The 19,128-nt window shown below is 48.5% G+C and overlaps 8 protein-coding genes across 8 annotated transcripts; 5 read left to right on the top strand and 3 right to left on the bottom strand.

The window, feature by feature from the left end:
• Positions 1–417: 417 nt before the first annotated feature.
• On the top strand, positions 418–1,143 carry KY384_006950 (uncharacterized protein; the record flags this gene model as incomplete). Its single annotated transcript, XM_044815443.1, has 1 exon — positions 418–1,143. The coding sequence occupies one exon, from the start codon at positions 418–420 to the stop codon at positions 1,141–1,143; it is 726 nt and encodes a 241-aa protein (XP_044667317.1).
• A 1,457-nt stretch (positions 1,144–2,600) lies between these two features.
• On the bottom strand, positions 2,601–4,306 carry KY384_006949 (uncharacterized protein; the record flags this gene model as incomplete). The annotated part of the gene is made up of 3 exons (XM_044815442.1): positions 2,601–2,705; positions 2,756–3,652; positions 3,773–4,306. The coding sequence occupies 3 exons, from the start codon at positions 4,304–4,306 to the stop codon at positions 2,601–2,603; spliced, it is 1,536 nt and encodes a 511-aa protein (XP_044667316.1).
• A 320-nt stretch (positions 4,307–4,626) lies between these two features.
• On the top strand, positions 4,627–6,548 carry KY384_006948 (uncharacterized protein; the record flags this gene model as incomplete). The annotated part of the gene is made up of 5 exons (XM_044815441.1): positions 4,627–4,813; positions 4,902–5,366; positions 5,415–6,250; positions 6,305–6,397; positions 6,453–6,548. The coding sequence occupies 5 exons, from the start codon at positions 4,627–4,629 to the stop codon at positions 6,546–6,548; spliced, it is 1,677 nt and encodes a 558-aa protein (XP_044667315.1).
• A 403-nt stretch (positions 6,549–6,951) lies between these two features.
• KY384_006947 (uncharacterized protein) lies at positions 6,952–8,322 on the bottom strand (the record flags this gene model as incomplete). Its single annotated transcript, XM_044815440.1, has 5 exons — positions 6,952–7,325; positions 7,380–7,460; positions 7,513–7,560; positions 7,613–8,241; positions 8,315–8,322. The coding sequence occupies 5 exons, from the start codon at positions 8,320–8,322 to the stop codon at positions 6,952–6,954; spliced, it is 1,140 nt and encodes a 379-aa protein (XP_044667314.1).
• Positions 8,323–9,448: 1,126 nt separating this feature from the next.
• KY384_006946 (uncharacterized protein) lies at positions 9,449–10,791 on the bottom strand (the record flags this gene model as incomplete). The annotated part of the gene is made up of 3 exons (XM_044815439.1): positions 9,449–9,728; positions 9,777–10,653; positions 10,737–10,791. 3 exons carry the CDS (start codon positions 10,789–10,791, stop codon positions 9,449–9,451), a joined length of 1,212 nt encoding a protein of 403 aa, XP_044667313.1.
• A 1,899-nt stretch (positions 10,792–12,690) lies between these two features.
• KY384_006945 (uncharacterized protein) lies at positions 12,691–13,956 on the top strand (the record flags this gene model as incomplete). The annotated part of the gene is made up of 4 exons (XM_044815438.1): positions 12,691–13,417; positions 13,477–13,669; positions 13,717–13,839; positions 13,890–13,956. 4 exons carry the CDS (start codon positions 12,691–12,693, stop codon positions 13,954–13,956), a joined length of 1,110 nt encoding a protein of 369 aa, XP_044667312.1.
• Positions 13,957–15,013: 1,057 nt separating this feature from the next.
• On the top strand, positions 15,014–16,240 carry KY384_006944 (uncharacterized protein; the record flags this gene model as incomplete). Its single annotated transcript, XM_044815437.1, has 2 exons — positions 15,014–15,428; positions 15,480–16,240. The coding sequence occupies 2 exons, from the start codon at positions 15,014–15,016 to the stop codon at positions 16,238–16,240; spliced, it is 1,176 nt and encodes a 391-aa protein (XP_044667311.1).
• Positions 16,241–17,106: 866 nt separating this feature from the next.
• KY384_006943 (uncharacterized protein) lies at positions 17,107–18,885 on the top strand (the record flags this gene model as incomplete). Its single annotated transcript, XM_044815436.1, has 2 exons — positions 17,107–17,396; positions 17,448–18,885. 2 exons carry the CDS (start codon positions 17,107–17,109, stop codon positions 18,883–18,885), a joined length of 1,728 nt encoding a protein of 575 aa, XP_044667310.1.
• Positions 18,886–19,128: the final 243 nt, after the last annotated feature.

Here is a 19,128-nt window from a genome sequence, read left to right as displayed (position 1 = left end):
TCTAAAGCCGTCAATATACTCTGAGGGCCTTATAATAGATAAATATCATAATAATGATAATACCCCTGATTTAAGGCACCTAACAGTCGAAGGGATAGACTCTAGAATAGCAACACCTTACCTCGACTCTCAGGTCTAAGATCTATTCTCATCTAGAACCCCTTCCTTTGCTTGTGACGAAAATTCCTTGAAACAAGAGCTCAAGGTACCTTACTTGGGCGTCCGTCCTGGCTTTCGGTGGCCTGGTGGACCTGGACCAATCTCCCCCAAAGCAGCCTAGAACTAGTTCTAGCGTATCGATGGAAAACCGACCCAAGCGGGACCAAATGTGAATAGTAGTGGCCCTTCTGAAGCAAACTCGAGCGATGATTGCAAATAACACCTCCACATCCGAAACAGTTCAAGTACACAAATATCATGCCATCAGACGCCACTGCGGTCAATTGGACGCCATCGGGCAAGCCTTTTCTTGCTGCGGACTATGTCAACGATGGAAAGAAGCATCTACTCCTGGCTGCTAGTGGCAGTGTGGCTACGATCAAAATCCCCAATATTATACATGCGCTCTCCCATTGTCCCGATCTCTCTATCCGGCTCATTCTCACTTCGTCCGCACATGAGTTTCTTCAAGGTCAAAGCGCTGAACAGCCCACGCTGGCGGAAATTGGTCGTATGCCTAACGTCGGCGGCGTCTATCTTGATGGAGACGAATGGTCTGAACCATGGGTGCGCGGTGCCGCCATCTTGCATATTGAAATTCGTCGTTGGGCAGATCTGCTAGTCGTTGCTCCACTCTCTGCCAATTCTCTCGCGAAGATGAGCCTAGGTTTAGCTGACAATCTATTGCTGTCAGTTGTTCGGGCTTGGGACACTACAGGGCTAATTGATGGGATTCGCAAACATATCATTGTCGCCCCGGCCATGAACACTGCGATGTGGATGCATCCTGTCACCCAGAAGCATCTCCGGATTCTTGAAGGAGAGTGGGGCATGGAAATTGCTCAAGATGGTTGGATTGAGGTGATCAGGCCAGTGCAGAGAACCCTCGCTTGTGGAGACACAGGCAATGGAGCGATGCGTGACTGGTCTGAGATCGTTGCTGTTGTGATCCAACGACTAGATCTCGGGAATTCGACTGCCTAGAAGTTTCTTGTCAAGCTTGCAGCTTGACACTCAAATCCTGATTGTTCTATGCTACGTAAATCATGACTGTGATCACAAATTGCATGGCCGCTACCTTCTATGAGTTTCCATAGTTGGTCGCAATTGTTTGAATGACAGACTATCTTTAGAGCAAGAATATGCTCGCATCAAAATGTGAATATTCAGTAAGAAGGCTCTGCTGAACTCCCATCAACATTGTTGGAAGATGAACAGGGACGTGGCTATAATCAAGGTTCCGCATACAAGAGCGTTATCTTTGGGGTCGAGGAGACCATACATATACTCAAAGGAGGTTTATCGCCACTCAAATTGCCGTGTCCGACAGGTAGTCGTCGTTTACATACGTGCAAGTCGTCAACTACTTGGTCTCGATATGTCGGACAGCGTAATTATAGCGCTGGTCATCAAGCTTCATTTTCGAAGCATATCTGCCCCTTTCTATCACAGCCGGCGTCTTCGTCATAATATTCGCCGTTCTCTTGCAGCAGACCTTCAGCCGAATCATTACTATTTCGAGTCTTCGAAATCCAATGCTGGCGGCAATCGGGGCATGTCGCATTCACTCGGATCCATTCTTTGAGTGTGCTTTGAACTGCCAGAGCTTGCAGCATTACGAAAAGGTGGATTGCGCTTCCGTTTTGTTAGCAACTGAGCCGCAAACATTTTGGACTAGTCTTACGCGCAAATGATCCATGGAACAGAGTTGTAAGCCAAAAGCAAGACTGCACTCTGGTGGCGACGAGCCTGCGAGCCTCTGATCTCCACCATGATGCCGTTCGTAATCAGAATGGCCAAGAAACCCTCAAAACCGACGGCGTCGGCGAGCGCCATGAGAGCTCTAGGTATTTGCCTCTTGCCCCTTTTAGTGATATACAAGTCCACATGGTTGATCGCAATGCATAAGGTAAGCTGTGTCTTGGATCAGCAACAAAACTCACGGGAAATCTACACGGAGACGAACGGGAAGAAAAGCCCAAGCACTCAGAACCAAAGGACCATGCCAACCCAACACTGCATTATTTGCAATAGTGACTATATTTAAGAAAAGACCAAGGCCGGCTGAAGCTGTCGACACTTTGCGGAGGACTTGACAAACAGATCCATTTCCTTGTTTGTGGCTGAGAGACATTGCAGGACCTATACTTATCGAACTAGTTAGGAAAGCAAAGCAACAGTTGCTAGAACTTTGATTTTTCGTTGTGGGAAAGTTTTCAGAAAGTGATGAAAGTAAAACCGCAAGATGCAAGGGATGGAGAAGTTGAGATCGTATGGGCGGCTGTGAAAGCTGCTGCCTGAACTCTTAAGGTGGAGTGAACGGAGGAATGCTGCGCCTCGCTAATATTCGCCTACGAACTGCACGAGAGCTTTGGCAGACCCAGGTGATAATTGTGCATGTAGCTCTTGACTTACAAGAAAATGGACGCAGAGGTGAGTATCTACAATTTGGCTTTTGGCTTCTGCTTGTTTTGCATCACATTTGCGACGGTTCTTCGTTGAATCTTGCCAGTGGCTGTTTTTGGCATCACATCAGTAACATAGACCTGGATGTGTGTAAGCCTTCTACGTAGAGCAAAAACCGCGAGCTGCTTACCTCCTTCGGTACCTTGAATTTTGCGACTCGCTGAGCGATCCAATTCTTCAAGTCATTTGGATTAACCTCACCAGCGTCGTTCAAGACGACTGCTAAGCCTATATCTTGACCGTAAATCTTGTCAGCAATCGCAAAGGTCACTGCCTCAGATACTGCTGGATGTTGAGCAACGACGTTGTCAAGCTCCACTGGGCTGATCTTCTCTCCCCCTTTATTGATTAGCTCTTTGATGCGGCCGGTGATGAAGATGTATCCATCCCCATCCTGCCTTCCCTGGTCACCAGTTTTAAAGAAACCATCTCGGGTGTAAGAGCTCATATTTGCATCTGGGTTGTTTAGGTAACCTTTGGTGACGTTTTCTCCCCGGATGCAAATTTCGCCCTCGTAGTTACGGACCATCTCTGTCCCTTCACCATCCAAGATCTTCACCTCCATTCCCTGGCCAATGCCAACACTACCCGGTATCCTCTTGGATGGCGGCAATGGATTTGATGTCATTTGATGCGCAGCTTCTGTCATTGCATACGCTTCCAATACTGGTGCGTTGAAAGCCTTCTCTAGATCATGGAAAACCTTTGGTGCCAAGGGAGACGAGCAGGATCTGATGAAGCGAATTGGAGGCATTTCTCTAGGTGGCGAAGAGCGAAGCAGTATTTGGTGGATCGTCGGTACAGCCGTATACCAATTGGCCTCATAAGCAATGTAATTATCCCAGAAGTCGGAAGCCGAAAACCGAAGTGGAACAATAATAGATCCGTTGGAGAATAGCGGAGCCAAAAAGCCGGCCAGAAGGCCATGCACATGGAATAGTGGCATAACCAACAAAGTGCGGTCGGCTGACGAAAGTTGATACGTATCCTTAATATTCTCTACCATCTCTGTCAGTGTCTCACAGACCTATTATATGATCAGGGAGAACGTACCCATAGTTCGCGTCAAGTTTCTGTGTGTCAGAGGCACCTACCTCCTATCAGCGATTTCACCCTAGTACAGAAATGATAGATACCGCGTGCCTACCGCTTTTGGCCTCCCTGTTGTGCCACTTGTGTGAAGTACTAGAGCTGTGTCATCTGGCTCTGCCCGCTGAATAGGCTGAACTGCAGTACCGAATAGTAAACCGGGGTCCTTCATCTCTAGAACGACTTGCTGCCCGTTCCAGTAACATTCAGCGACGGCGGCATTGTACTTGCGTGCAGCACGTATTGCGGCTCCGTTTCCCTTAAAAGCGTCCTTCGGAACAAGAATCAACGCGGATTTGAGATCATCAATGTAGAACGAGAATTCTTCTTCCTTATAAGCTGGGTTCAACGGGGCAGCAATCGCGCGATGCCATGAAGCCGCCAAAAAAGCGATAATGAATTCATAAGAATTCGGTAGAGCAATAGATACAGCAGCTTGAGGTCCTATGCCTACATCGGCAAGCCCTTTTTGAAATTGCGAAACGTGAGAACGAAGCTGACTATAAGTGATATGCAAAGCTTTTGGTTTGGCAGGAACTATGATAGCAGTAGCAGAACTTGACGAGGGGATAGTGGTAGCTAAAGTCGCCATTGTTCTAGATTCAGCTCAGAATGATGCTCAAGGAGATAATCAAAATCAGGAAATCATGCAGTAAGCATAAAGTGAGTGCATCGTGTTTTGATCCTTCCTTACATGTAGTTGCGTCAGTGCCAGTGTACCCTAGTCTCTGATCAGAGAGAGGTGGGTGCATTCCAGTCGCTTTAGAATACGGTACCATTCACCGTGGCAGCCTGAGCGCACAAGCATCGCTCAGATGCCCTGTCAAGTTGAAGCTCCCAACGTGTCGTTCACCTAGTCTTTATTGCTACCGAACGACGCCCCCTTAAGAGAAGACTGGTAAAGTGACAGCAATGACATCTGATGAAGGAATTAAGAGAGGTCGATCGGGCCTTTCGCTCTACGCCAATCTCCTTAATTCGAAAAGCGCCGACGCAGTGCCCGGCACAATTTCGAGTGCTCCAGTAGTATACAAGCAGCCCCCGTCAAACGAGACGCAGCCTGATCTGGGTCCTGCAGAAAAGTCACAGATAAGTTCTGGTAGATATCAGTCTGCTTTCCAATAAAGCATGATTATTTTAGCGAGATGGATTGGCTCACGGTTACCCCGTTGCTTTGCTATGAACAGCCGCTCTACGATTTCAGCCTACCAAAAGACCGCAGGTCTCCGCTCAAAAAGTCAAGACAAAAGGAACGTCTCAGCGAGCTCCTACCCAGCCTCCGGCAGCTGAGACCTCCGACGCCGCTTTCGATATTAGTGGAGCCGCCTTCAAAGTACCTCCAAAGACAAGCTTAGCGGATTGGACAGCAGATGGTGATGATGACGATGTCAATGGATTCTATGCTGTTGAAAAGCGGCAGAGAGGAGGCAAGAAAAAGCGAAAAAAGAACAAAGAAGAGGTGCATGCTGTACAAAATTGGGATGACATCTACGATCCTTCACGCCCAAACGTCTACGAGGACTACAAGAACAGCGACGAGAAGTTTCTGGAAATCCGCGAGTGGAAGGATAGACTATATACCCACCGAATGGCTCGACCTTGGTCGAGTGACATGAGTAGTGATGGTGAATCCGGAGATACAAGGACGAGAAGTACGCCCCCTCTCAAATTGGTTGAGCATATGATTGACCCTTCATAAGATCGCTTTGCGCCTCCTGCTACGCTCTCCTTCGCACCGCCACCGCCCGCTCTTGACCATTCTCCACCACCACCACCACCTCCTCCTCCTCCTCCACCAATCGAGCTCATCCAGCCGTCTGATGCTGCCACCGGAGAGGATGCATACGCAAGACGTCTGCGGCTTGCGCAATCGGCTGAACACCAGCACCCTTCAGCTCAAGGAATTTTCCAATCCACGGCTGCTCCTCCGTCTCCACCAAACGAAATAGTACTGCTACCTCCTCATCCGTCGTTCGCAATTCCCGCAATTGAGCCCCTTCAAGCGTTTCCACCGGAAGGTGTCGCAACATCCCAGGCGAAAATATCTCGAGCTCCCGTTCGCTATAATCTCCCCCTGCCGCCTCCAGAAATACCCTCGACTGACGCCGAGCTCCAGTATGCTATTGACCATGAAGATCAAAGACTTGATGCCGCTCAGGTAGACGAAGAAGACGAGCCTCGCTCCCTACGTCCTGGGCAAAAAGGGTTCGCAGAACGCTTGATGTCCAAGTACGGATGGTCTAAGGGCTCTGGTCTAGGAGCCAGTGGGTCAGGTATCACCGCACCGCTACGCGTGCAGCTTGATAAGCAAAAGAAGAAGCCTGACTCTGAAGGTGGTGGGCTCGTAGGTCCCGGAGGTACTGGCAAGATCATTGGAGGGAAGAGGCAGGGTGGTGGAAATGCAGGGCAGGAGGGCAAGTTTGGGACAATGAGTGAGGTGATCGTTCTGAGAGGGATGCTTGAAGGTATGGACATTGACAAAGAGGTGGGTGACGGTGGCTTGATGCAGGAGATAGGCGAAGAGTGTGGTGAGAAGGTGCTTCTTGAAATCTCTATCTTCTTTTGAGAAGACCCTGACTGATGAATGCAGTATGGTCGCGTAGAACGCGTTTTCATCGATCGAAGCAGTCCTATTCAAGCCCCTGTCTTCGTCAAGTTCACGAGTTCGCTTTCTGCTCTTAGGGTAAGTATAACCACACGAGCCTCTGTTGAAAAGTGGAAGGCTGATCGTCTTGTAGGCTGTGAACGCTCTTGAGGCCCGGATCTTTAATGGGAACACCATAACGGCGAAATTTTTCAGTGCCGAAAAATTTGAGTCTAGCATCTACACATGATTCGCTGTCAATGTAGCATAGTGTTTACTGATTCTGGCCTGTGAGAATCGGCCCTCGAGGTTTGCTTATCTGCCTTCGCTGTTGTTGTCCATGCTTTGTTCATGCTCTTTGGCAGGGTGAAAACTTTGTTTGCCGCGTCGCTCTTTTCATGAGTCGTACTGGTCTACACAGGTGTTTCGACAGATGTTCAAAATTATGAGGAATACCAATTTTGGTCGCCTGTTGAGATAGGTCACAGAGCCCTCACAATAAATCTACTCCATCATCATGTTCTTCATTCTTTCATTAATATTGGACGCAAAGCGTCAGTGCAGAACTGATTCGCCTGCTTCGAGACACATGAACAGCATGGGTGAGATATAGATAGTGATTAGACCGGACATTTTTTTTAAAGCTAGGCCGTTCAGCCTTCAGCTCCTTTCCACGCTGGCCGACTGCCTAGGTTGCCTTTCTTTTCTTCCGTATCGATATGCCATACTACGTAATTGGGCAAGCCTACTACCTGGTATCCGGCTCGTTTCGCCATTTTTGCAAAGCCTTCGGTCTCTGCCTGATTCTCGAATGCATAGCAAGGGAAGTTGATCCCTAAGTAACTGTCAGCCAAGAACGCTCCGCAATCGTTCATCTGCAAGACTAAATTACCAGATCTGTGAACGTCCGCTTTCACGAGGATATTGACGCCGCCTATACCGTCCAACTCGACCTCTTCGTCTTTGTTATTGCGCCAATCTCCGAACTGAACGAGATATTTCCGCTTGGTGTTGTATTCTTTGTATCCTGCGAAAGATTAGCGGTTTTCGAAGAGAGCGAGATCATGAATGCGCGACCCACCTTCTGCAAGGACGGTATCCTTTGGAAGCGAGTCCGCAAGCTTGCGCCCCTGATCAGACTCTATCCAAGAATTGTAGTCAACTTTGAACGGTCAGAAAGGCTCATCATATATTCCCACGAACGGAGGACCTACATCTTCCTTCGATATCTCGTTGGTTCTCATAACGGTGGAACCAAATGTCTACACGATCAGTCAACAGCTCCCGATCGACGATTTACACCTCTCCACTCACTGGGTACTAGAACATCCTTGTTGTGGTCCATGAAATCTTCCAGTATCTTCGATGGACTGTCTTGGATATCCACGTCCCTCCAGTATACCCAAGAATGCGTCGGCTTTAACGCTGTGTAGAGTAGATAGTTTCTTGCTCTAGCGATTGCTTTTCGCCTCGGGCCTTGGGCTTCGAAGCCATGTCTTTCTGCTACATCCATCCCGACCATTGCTCCAAAATCTTTCTGCACGATGAGCGCGTCGTGAAACGGGATTTTATCCGTCCGCTTTTGAACTCTGTCTAATTCTGACGATAAAACCGCCAGCGTGTCATCTGTAGAATCTCCAACGAGAAATGCTAAATCTATCAAATCGTGGGGATATGTGAGCTCGGAAAGAAGGTCAAAGTATTTAGGGAGATAGGGGGCTGCGTCGCGCAGAGGGGTGAGGATAAGGACACGCTCTTCGTTGAGTCTAGCTCTTGGTGTAGAGTCTATGCCATTCAAGTCGACACTATGTATGAGTGCTGATTCGACTTCCATTGGAGCGTGGTGATTGAACAAGACTGGAGTCTGTAAATGCTGGTGCCACTGCGCTTGCTCATTCATTGACATTGCCATTGGCGGTTTCGCCGGTCCCCAGCAGTAGAATCTGTAAGTCGACGAATAATGGTAAGCTTTCTGTTTTGGTTTTTTGACCAAATGTACCTCTCTTCAAAGCATACCTTTGCATCTCGCGAGAAGAGGTACGTAAGCCTCCCCATAGTATGAGGATGATGACGACAACAGCAATGCCCGTGAGAGCTCTCGATTTATTCAGGTAATGCACAACTGCCCTGTATGGGGGCAGTCGAGCTTTGGCCGACTTCCAAGTGACACCACCTTTAGGAAGGAGCATGGCGTTGAACTTGTGGGTAGAAAAGGGGGTGACCAGCGGGATGTACAGGGAAGCTGCAATGCTTCAAGACCTAGGACCCTTTGATGACGGATGCATGTTTGGTGAGGACTGCCGAGGTGGCGATTCAATACAACCTATAGAGAGATATGTACGGCTATTCTTCATGGGCGGATAAAAGTCGTAGCTAGAGTTACAAATTTAGGGTTGAGCTCAGTCTTGTACCGATACGAGTTTTGACACGCCAGGTGTGTATGCCACGCCTTGCGCTTTATCTTTCCACTGATTATTTTGATATGGGCAAGCCACAGTCTACATTAAATCTACGTAGAGTCCGGCAATATAGTCGAGTGTATGAATAGCGCAAAGAGGCACGAATTGAGCACCAGCGCCTGCGTAATCTATCGTCACCTATCTTATATCTGGGCTACACAAACGCTGAGATCAAGGATCGACTGCAAAACACCATAGGCTGAGGGTGAAAAGCACGGGAGCTGTTGAAGTGGTATTTTCTGGGAGAAATGAAGCCCTAGGAGAGAGAAGACGTGACCAAAAGTGTGACTGCCTGACAACACTTCGTATATTATTAGAAGCTATTACTTTTCTTCCCTCTCCTCCACCAGCTCGTAAAATGGTGGGATTTCAAGGACGGCGCAAGCCAGGTATGAAGAGAGCCAGACATAACACCCGGAATGCATGTAGTACCAAGCCCACCTTGCCATTGCAACGCCAGAGACAAGGGTTTGTAGACATGAAAACCATATTTGAGTAAGCAATCTATCCTTCGTGCCTCCAGCACTGAAGCATTCTGCTGAAACGCACGTGTCCGTCAAACAATGCTGCGCCAATACAGCAGTCTAAATGAAAGTCGCTCCTAAGAACCTGTGATCCATCATGCAATGATTTTGTCCGCGAAAGTTGATGGAAGCGCCAAAGCCCAGAATTCTCACCCATCCATCCACATTTACAGTGCCATCTGGAGCAATCCAGCGATGAAAGAGGTGCCACCAACAAGCGCAGGGAGATTGACGGCATTGAAGCCAGCAGCGCCTGTTGGCTTGGCGCCGCTGCCGGTCGAGGATGGCTTGGTACCCTGTCCACCTGGTTTAGATTGTTGACCTGCACATTGATATTTTCCCTTGATCTTGGTCTTTCTGGCATCATCAAACGGCTTGCAATCGAATTCAGCCGATGTCTGCAAATTGAAGGCCCCTCGGACCTGACTCAGATTTGGCAGATCAAGCCTAAGGGAACTTTAGCAATGCATTGAGAAAGAAAGGAATACGACATACTCAGAGAAGTTTCCACTCAGATCAAAAGAGGCAGTGACGACTGAAAGCTTCTGAATTCCATCAATCTTCTTAAGGTTGGTATTGTTGGCGATCTGGAAGCTGGCATTGATTGTTGTCAAGCCTGGGATAGAGATGTTGGACAAGGCAGCATTCTCGACAAACACCAATCCTCCCGTGGTCGAAAGATTAGGGGCAGCAAAAGATTCGAAAGAATTCCCGTAGAAACCGAGGTATTGAGAAACATTGGTGAGCGCAGGAAGCGACACAGAGCTGCAGTTACGAAAGGTCATGTTCATGGCCGACTCAAGCTGAGGGAATGAGGCATCCGTGCCGTTTTGATCACCGTTGTTGGCTTCAATCCTGATCGCATTTTTAATGCTTGAAATTCCAAGGCTGACGTTTTGCAGGCCGGGGTTATTGTTGACGTTGAAGCTGTTGATAGTGTCTAATTTATCCAGACCCTTGAGAGTGGTCAAGCCAGTGTTGGTGATCAGTATGCTTTGAGACTGAGTGACCCCGGTGTTGCCGAAGGAGAACTGTTGTAATGCAGGAAGGGCCGTGAGGTTTATCCGATCTATTGACTGTATTTGTGGCAGCGATAACTCCGAGAGAACCGTCAAACCGCCGAGCTGTAGGCCGCTGACTTCTTGAAGGTCTGGAAAAGATAGGCTGGCCAGGTTGATAGCGCTGTCGACTGTGACGTTACCCACAATCTTTTCAACGCCCTGTATGGAGAGCCCGTTGTGACCACTAGAATCCTGAGCATCTGAAACATCTGTTGGGATTGCAACGGAGCCGCTGTAAGTTGTGCAAGAGCCAATTTGACTCGCATCAGCGGATTTGGTGATGGTCAGGGTGGCACTGTTACTGCATTGGCCTTGCAGTCAACGAGTTAGCATGATTCCTGATGAAGCCATTCGGCAGGTGATTGGAAGATGAGCATGGTGAGTGAGGACGTACCTATGGCGCTTCCTGCCAACGCGATGGTTGGAAGGAGATATTTTGTGATGGCCATTGCGTGAAATATACGTCTATGGTGATAACTATCGCGGGATGGTTAGCATCGAAGAGCCTGGCGGATGGATGACGAAAAAATCCAGTGTAAACACGAAGCCCGTTCAGCAATCCCGTCACCAGAAAAGCACCCACCTTGAAAGCAATTGAATTAGAGCTACAATGGTCGAAGAGAGATGGTAACTCCCAGATGAATGTCGTAGATGATGGATGGTGAAGAGGAGGTAAAGTTGCTGGGTGGTCCTAACAGATTGGAGCGAGTGTAGAGAAGGGGGAAAATGTTAAAAAGCAAGCGCGAATTAAAGTATTAGGAGCTGCTACCTGAGAAACACTCAAGGAAGGCGCAACCCGTTGAAGATGGCAACCAAATGCCAGGAAGAACGAGAGGCAGGAACGATGTGGACGTCGTTCGATGGAAGAGGAATGAGAAATGAAGAGTGAATGGGATTGGGGGAGACGGGATCAGGAGAATTTGGCAGTTTGGGGGCAGGGAGTATTTTCAGAAAAAAAAAAGAAAAATTGGCGGGCAGAAAGGGGCTTAGGGTGGTTTAGGGTTGCCGCTGGTGCTTTTTTGCCCGTAGAGAGCGTAGAGACGGTACATGCCCTCCTAGTGCTAGCTCATGCAGTACGACTCGGGCAGGTGTCCTAAGCGTCCGCTCCAACGCCTGGGTCACTGGCATCGCTAGTACTAGTCCGACTTAAACTGACGCCGTATCTTCCTAGTCGCCTTGAGGTGCCCCATTCCGACTTCCTATCATCCCTGTTTGATTGGACAGGTCCTTCCGCTATCACTCCCACCCCGGGTACGTTTCGTCTGCTTGGGGAGCCAGCGAGATTGGCATCATCAAAACTGATGAGAGAGCTATTATTCCTCACCAGGTCTACATAGCGGAACCCCAAAGGTCTTCAATCGGCCTTTTGATGGGCGTATCAGCATCACAAACACGCCTGGACTTCGCTAAATGGAGGGGCCACCATGGGTGGTGGCATGTTTGCAGAAGTAGGTGGGGAAAAGCACGTATTTCAATACAAATGGACTTGGTCCTATCCCCGACCAAGCTTTGTCTCCGAATTGCAGCTGCATCAAGGCTACCGCGCTACATGCCCGATAACGGTTTTTAATTTGTAGAATTGCACCCATTTCAACCTCAAGACGACTCCAAGGGCCATGAGCGAGCGACTTGTTATCATACCACGTCCAATTGATTTTGTTGTGAAGGTGCATTGGGAGGGAAGACTGAGACAATGCAAGTTCAGCCATGGAGGCCCCGCGGTCGCATATATCACTTTCGAAGGAGCAGTGGCCAGCATAGATCGATCTAGAATCGGTTGCCGCAAGACTGCAAAACCTCGTATTCAGTGCCACCCTGATCCACCAACTCTGCACTGTTACCAGTTGCCACAGCCCACAGCAGAGGCCAAAGTGGTACGTTTACGCGTCTTTTTGCAACTCGGTATCTCCCTGCCAGAGCGAAAAGATGAACTACGAAAGCAGCGTGAGCAAGACGCTGATGAAACTCCTTTATTGGCATTTATTCATATCCTGGTCTCCCGAATGGAAACTAGACCATTTCGATGATGATCGCCACTCAAAGCAGCTTCTGACTAATCGCCTCAAATGCTCACCCCCAATTTCGGCCTTGGCTACAGTGACGCCAGTCATTTATTCGAAACTCATACTCGTAAGCATCCGTGTTTTGGAGTCATTTGGGGTCGATCTCTCCGGATCAAGGACTTAGTCTGAATGCGGTTAACGAATTACTAAGTAGAGTGGCTTCTCGATTTTGAGAGCAACTTCAGGCTTCAAAATTGCATATACGGGGCCTGGCCGCTCGACACGACATGAATGCGCAATTCTTCTATGATAGGTGTCTTCGGTAGTGTATTGGAAAACTGCAGAATGGCGGCCAACCGCATTTTGAGAAGTGCCACGCAGCCGGTCAAGACTGCAGCAACATTGAGTTCCGAACAGAGAGCTGAAGAGGCCGGGCTACGTCGAACGAGCGTACCAAAAGAAAAGCGCGTTAGACCAGCGCTGAAGCGTAAGCCAGAGAGAGAGCTTCAAACATCGCCGAAGAGAGTCCAGATTACAACTCCTATCAAACAAACACGACATGGGCCACTGGAAGTTACCAAAGGCCACGCTTCTTCAACCAGCTCTCTTGATAGGCCAGCCGAGCCGTACCGCACGAATGTTCCTCTGGTGACTCCGAAAGGTAGCCATTTAGTAGCCTATTCAAAGGATACGGCCGACATGTCGCCGTCAAGGACCAACCTTCCAAGACCAAGGACGACCATCGGCCACATTCTCGAGGAGGCCTGCGCTCACCTCGTCACAATGGAACCGAAGCTCAAGTCGATCATCAAACAGCATCATTGTCGGATGTTCTCTCCAGAAGGACTGACTGAGGAGTGCGACCCTTTCAAAAGTCTTGCGAGCGGCATCATGGCCCAACAAGTGTCTGGAGCAGCTGCTTCATCGATAAAGCGGAAATTTGTGGGGCTTTTTCAGCCTCATCCAACGTATAAAGAAGCCGAAGATGACCTCAAGTTTCCAACTCCAGAGCAAGTCGCTTTGTGCAGTATTCCATTTCTGCGTCAAGCTGGTCTTTCCGAAAGGAAAGCAGGTGAGACTGTATTCTTTCAATTAGGCACGAATTCAAAGCCCTGACTTAAAATGTTACAGAATACATTCAGGGGCTAGCGGCAAAATTTGCGAATGGAGAGCTCAGCGCTGCGATGCTGGTCAACGCAAGTGATGAGGAGATTATGGAGAAGCTAACAGCGGTACGCGGCTTAGGACGTTGGAGTGTAGAGATGTTCGCATGTTTTGGTTTAAAGCGCATGGATATCCTGTCTACTGGAGATCTGGGGGTGCAGTGAGGACGTCGCAGCTTTCGGCGTCATTTCGCTGATACTGTCACAGACGAGGCATGGCCGCATTCATGGGCAAAGACGTAAGTAAGTTGAAAGCAAAGGGAGGTGGAAAATGGAAATATATGTCGGAAAAGGACATGCTTGAGATGGCTGAAAAATTCGCGCCGTACCGGTAGGTCACTACCCTCTGTGTTCATTTGTTGCCATTGACTTCTCTTGCAGTAGCGTATTCATGTGGTACATGTGGAGGGTTGAGGGTGTCGACGTCAATGTTGTCGAGGAATCGTAATAGCAATACGGACAGCGTGCCTTGAACGAGCGTCTTGCCTCGCAAGAAAAGATCCAGATTGAGAATCATACATTGGCGGTTACAATCTGTCTCGAAATTTCCACTGCTTCATTGCGGGAGCTTCTTCTTACTAATGACCATTGCTTCTAGATCATCTCTTTCTTTTGACTCGGATTCAATTTCCTCAATAATTGGCGTAAGGTAGGGGTAGTCCTTTCCCCAGCATTAGACTTTGAAATTACCACGCTAAAGGAAAAGGAAATACCTCGTCAGGCGTCGTCTGCTGGTCTTTTGGTAATAATTGATGGGCAAGGGAGCACTGCAGCAAGACATTAGATTGGTAATAAGACATCTTTGGACGTTCTGCGCACTTGAAAAGCTCTCCGTAAACGAAAAACGCGATCGTAGGCTTCTTTCGGTGGAAGTCGCTTCAGCGCAAGCAAGACCGTGTCGTTCTCCTCTGGAATAAGGTCGTCCGCTCTGAGTTCCCATACGATTAATCTCTGGTATATATGTAGGACGGTCCAATCATTTGGCCAATTACCTCAACCCGAGCTTTCGATATCCCGCAGCATCAGCGTACCAATTTGCCAGAGGCATCATCCACCTCTTCAGCCATGGCCGTCGAATGATGAATTTTGTCAGTGTTGGTGCCGACATGCTGAAGAACCTCAGGGGGACTGAATGGCAGGAATAGATGTAAGTATGGCAGTCGGGGTATTTAAGCGAAACAGGTTACTCTATCCGCGATCCCGCACCGCAAATCGATTACCGCCAAGAGCAGAGCTCATCTCTCTCTCTCGCAACCACGGCAAACGGTCTCTATTGCGCTGACCACTCTGACAGAGGCCCTATATTCCCGAGATAGCCTTCAATCCTTCAAGCTAGTCTTCGCTACTAGGGATACATATATCTCCCAGCCATGATTCCTCGGTCTGTCTAGCAGACTCTTCCCAAACGCTGCGGGGTCGCCCCAGAATGCACGAGACCGGCGCCCAGATACCACAATTACTCCCCAATGCTACAGCCCAGATGGAACTCTAAAGTGTAGCTTGCAATGTCCTATGACCGCCCCTCTACGGCGCCGATTACTACTCAAAGCGCCGACAAAGCGAGTGTTAGCCCACCTTACACGGCACGGGAACGTTTTGCACGGCGATTACCATCAGAGTTTGTCGTCCCAATATCTGGCGGTATCTCGGGAGCTGTAGCTGGCCTGGTTAGTTGCCCATTGGATGTAATCAAGACAAAGTTACAGGCACAAGGTGGCTTTAGACGATCAAGAGGCGGGGTTGAGGTTACCGCAGCTGCATATAGAGGTGTTGCTGGTTCTGCTTCGACAATATGGAAAGAGGATGGCATCAGAGGAATGTATCGAGGACTAGGCCCCATGTTGTTGGGCTACATTCCGACATGGGCGGTTTATTTAACAGTATACAATAAAACACAGGCTTTCTTTCGAACAAAAACTGGTAAGCTGATTTGACGCAGCTGCTTCGTCTTGAACGCTAAGAAAGGTGTAGACAATTGGTTCATCGCCAATGTGTATGCCTCACTAAGTGGAGGCGCATGCTCGACATTGGCTACCAATCCTATCTGGGTCATTAAGACTCGGCTAATGTCCCAGTCAAGCTCAAGAGAAGACAAAACTCACTCGAAAGCCCCGTGGCATTACCGTAACACGATGGATGCTGCCCGCAAGATGTACCTTCACGAAGGAATCTTGTCCTTTTACTCTGGCTTGACGCCGGCTCTACTTGGCTTAGCTCACGTTGCCGTACAATTCCCGCTATACGAGGTCTTCAAAGAAAGGTTCACTGGCCTGGGTAAAGGTGTAAACGAGTCTGCTGAGGATCGGAGCCATCACTTTTACGGGCTCGCTGGGGCGGTTTTCTTAAGCAAAGTTTGTGCGAGCACCGCAACGTATCCGCACGAAGTTGTGCGTACCAGGCTTCAGACTCAGCAACGATCGAGTATAACACCCTCTGCAAATTCATTGCATCGCAATGGTATTGCGAAAGCAAGTGATCGTGGCAAACCGCCAAACCTCATTCCACCAGCCGTTCAAATACTCCAAAGTAAAGGCACCTGGCAGACGTGCAAGATCATTTACATGGAGGAAGGCTGGAGAGGCTTCTATGCCGGACTTGGGACGAACCTTATTCGCGCAGTGCCGTCTGCCATGACGACCATCTTGACATTTGAGTATCTGAAAAAAACTTTCTTCTATATGCAACGCGATCACGATGACCCAAATGGCACACGGGCAGCCGCGGTGACTTAGTATTTCTCGTAGAACAGAGCTAAAGCTCTTCTCGTGGTGATATGCGGAAGAATATCATATTATTATTTCTATGGACTCGTTACTGCATATTCGTCCAGACACAACAAACGACATGGTATTCGTCACTAGACGGCTAGTCGTTACCATCTCGACAGAGTTATCAGCATTTATAGTGAGGTTATGTTTCCCCTTTGCCAAATAGGCGTTACCTGGAACGGCGTGCGCTAGACCTGTTGGTGTGGGCAAGCGTCTTTAGTTTCCAAATAGTGTATATAGTACTACAGCATCAGCTCCTGTGAATCATCGCTACCCGGTATGCCAATTCTTCTGTGAGACAGCTTGTGCAAGCTGTTTTTGCAGATATTTCTCATTCTTGTCGCCTCTGGCTTTGATTGCACCGAGTCCCATCGGCTTTTCAAAGCTTTGCGTTTGGCACTCCAAGTGTCAAGCTCGAGTAGCCAGACAGCAGAGGTGTCACGATCGAATAGAGATGGATGCAGAGACAGCGCCGTCAGCTACCTAGCCTTTCCCTCTTGAGCGGGTGGAGGTCTTGCGGTGGCTAATGGTTTGCATTTCATCTTGAGGATCGCTAAAGAACTTTACAGCGCCTTTTAACATGACACAAGATTCTCACAGAATTGCGCGACAGTGTCGTGTGGAAGGTAGAGCAAGAGTGATAGAAATCCGATGGGGTGTAGATGATATCAGATCTAAATAGATTAAGTTTGTAGATAGAGTACTGTCACGCCAGGCCGTTTATGGAAACGCGTGCTCTTGATTTTTGGGGGGAATTGTTTTAGTTGGTTCTACACAAATGCAAGGTTCATTTTGTGATCAAGCCTCACCAGGCCTCTCCAATTTGGACAATGAGAAGGTTGGCTTCAGTGGGCTTTGATACTAGAAGATACCTGAAGATTCGCCCTCTGGGTCAATGCACAAGGCAGCGGTCGTTCAATGACATTGCAAGCCGCCGGTCCAAAGCCTCTTCGTCCAGCAAACAAAAGACTCGATCGGTTGTGGTAGTCACGAGTGTAATAGGAGCCGCTGGACTAGCTCTGCTCGCGCGAGATGCGACACGAGACAAAATAGGCCATGTCTTCTCGGCAGCTCGGAGGACTGGACGAGTCGTTGGTACACTTGTGCGTTGCATCTTGGAGTAAGTGTATGGACCCTGCCAAAACGATTTAACTATTGACATTATCTCTAGCTACCAAAGGACTCTCAGGATTCCCACCGAAAATAACGAGCACTATGACATTGAGTTGAGTGCCTGTCATCAAAGATGTGCCGAGCGGGCCCTGAAGGTGATGGAGAGCAATGGCTCCATTTTCATTAAGCTCGGCCAACATCTCAGCAGCATGGACTATCTTCTACCGCGTGAATGGACCACAACATTCATTCCGCTGCAAGATCAATGCCCTATTTCGTCGTTTGAAGCAATTGAGAAATTGTTTGTGAAAGATATAAATCAATCGGTCGAAGAGATATTTGAAACTTTTGAGAAGGTTCCGACTGCTGCAGCATCCTTAGCTCAGGTTCATCTAGCTACCTTGAAGAACAGCAAAGAGAAAGTTGCTGTTAAAGTTCAGCATCCCATACTTGAAGAATGGGTTCCCCTAGACCTAGCCTTAACTCGACTCACATTTTCCGCACTCACGTGGGCTTTTCCAAGTTATAATATGACATGGCTCTCTAAGGAGATGGAGATCTCTTTACCCCAAGAGTTGGATTTTACTTTGGAGGGGGCTTTCGCCATGCAAACCAAGAAACATTTTGAGTCTTTGAGTGACTATCCCTTGGTAGTGCCGGTAGTCAATTGGTGCTCGAGAAGAATCCTTGTCATGGAATACATCGCTGGTCGTAGGCTTGACGACCTTGAATATCTTGACACCAATAATATTGACCGCGACGAAGTATCGGCAGCTCTTGCACGTATATTCAACGAGATGATATTTGGAAATACACCCCTCCATTGTGATCCTCACGGTGGCAATATTGCCATCCGGAGAAGTACTCGGAGGATGAAGAGGCACAACTTCGATATTATACTCTACGATCACGGCCTTTACAGGCACATTCCATTGGAATTGAGTCGCAACTATGCAAAGCTATGGCTCGCAGTGATGGACTCAAATGAACAGAAAATGCGCGAGTACTCTTACCGGGTCGCAGGAATCACCGATGACCAATTTCCTCTGTTTGCAAGCGTAATTACTGGACGAGATTATATGAGTGCAACGCAATCAATCGTTTCGAAAAGGACGGCGCAAGAAAAAGAAACCATTTCCAGTGCGATGGGAGATGGCTTGTTCAGAGAGCTAGTCCAATTGCTAGGGAACGTACCACGACTTATTCTACTCCTCTTGAAAACAAACGACTTGACCAGAAGCTTGGACGAAAACCTCCATACCAAAGAAGGCCCAACTCGAAATTTCCTGATACTCGCACGTTATTGTAGCCGGACCGTCTTTGAGGAACAGCGAGCGCTCGTTCGGCAAAGTGGGAGATTGATCCACCCTATGAATATCCTCAAACTTCTGGCAGCCTGGGGCAGCTTTTTGAGGGTTGAACTACAATTGTCTGTGTATGAATGGTATATCTTCTTGAGACGATTTGTAGGTTCATCGGCTTTATACCAGCCGTAAGGGTCTTGGACCGCAGAAAGAAGCGGCACGTTCATCACGCAAAGAAAGAGTTGTGGGCACTCTTCTGAAACGAAACAACGGATTGCGTCAAATCTTGCTCTCCTCATTACGGTCCTTGGCAGAGATTTGCCGCAGGGAGGGGTTGGTATCACTTCAAATTATTTAAAGGTGAAAAGATTATGCCGTGTAACCCGATACATACAGAGGCTACAACCAGCTCAGGACAAGCATTAATTTCTTGAC

This window comes from Bacidia gigantensis, assembly GCF_019456465.1.
Source record: "Bacidia gigantensis strain McMullin 20006 chromosome Unknown contig_255, whole genome shotgun sequence".
NCBI classification, from domain to species: domain Eukaryota; kingdom Fungi; phylum Ascomycota; class Lecanoromycetes; order Lecanorales; family Ramalinaceae; genus Bacidia; species Bacidia gigantensis.
Note: the sequence above shows the minus strand (reverse complement) of the source record. Positions and strands in the feature narration are given on the sequence as shown.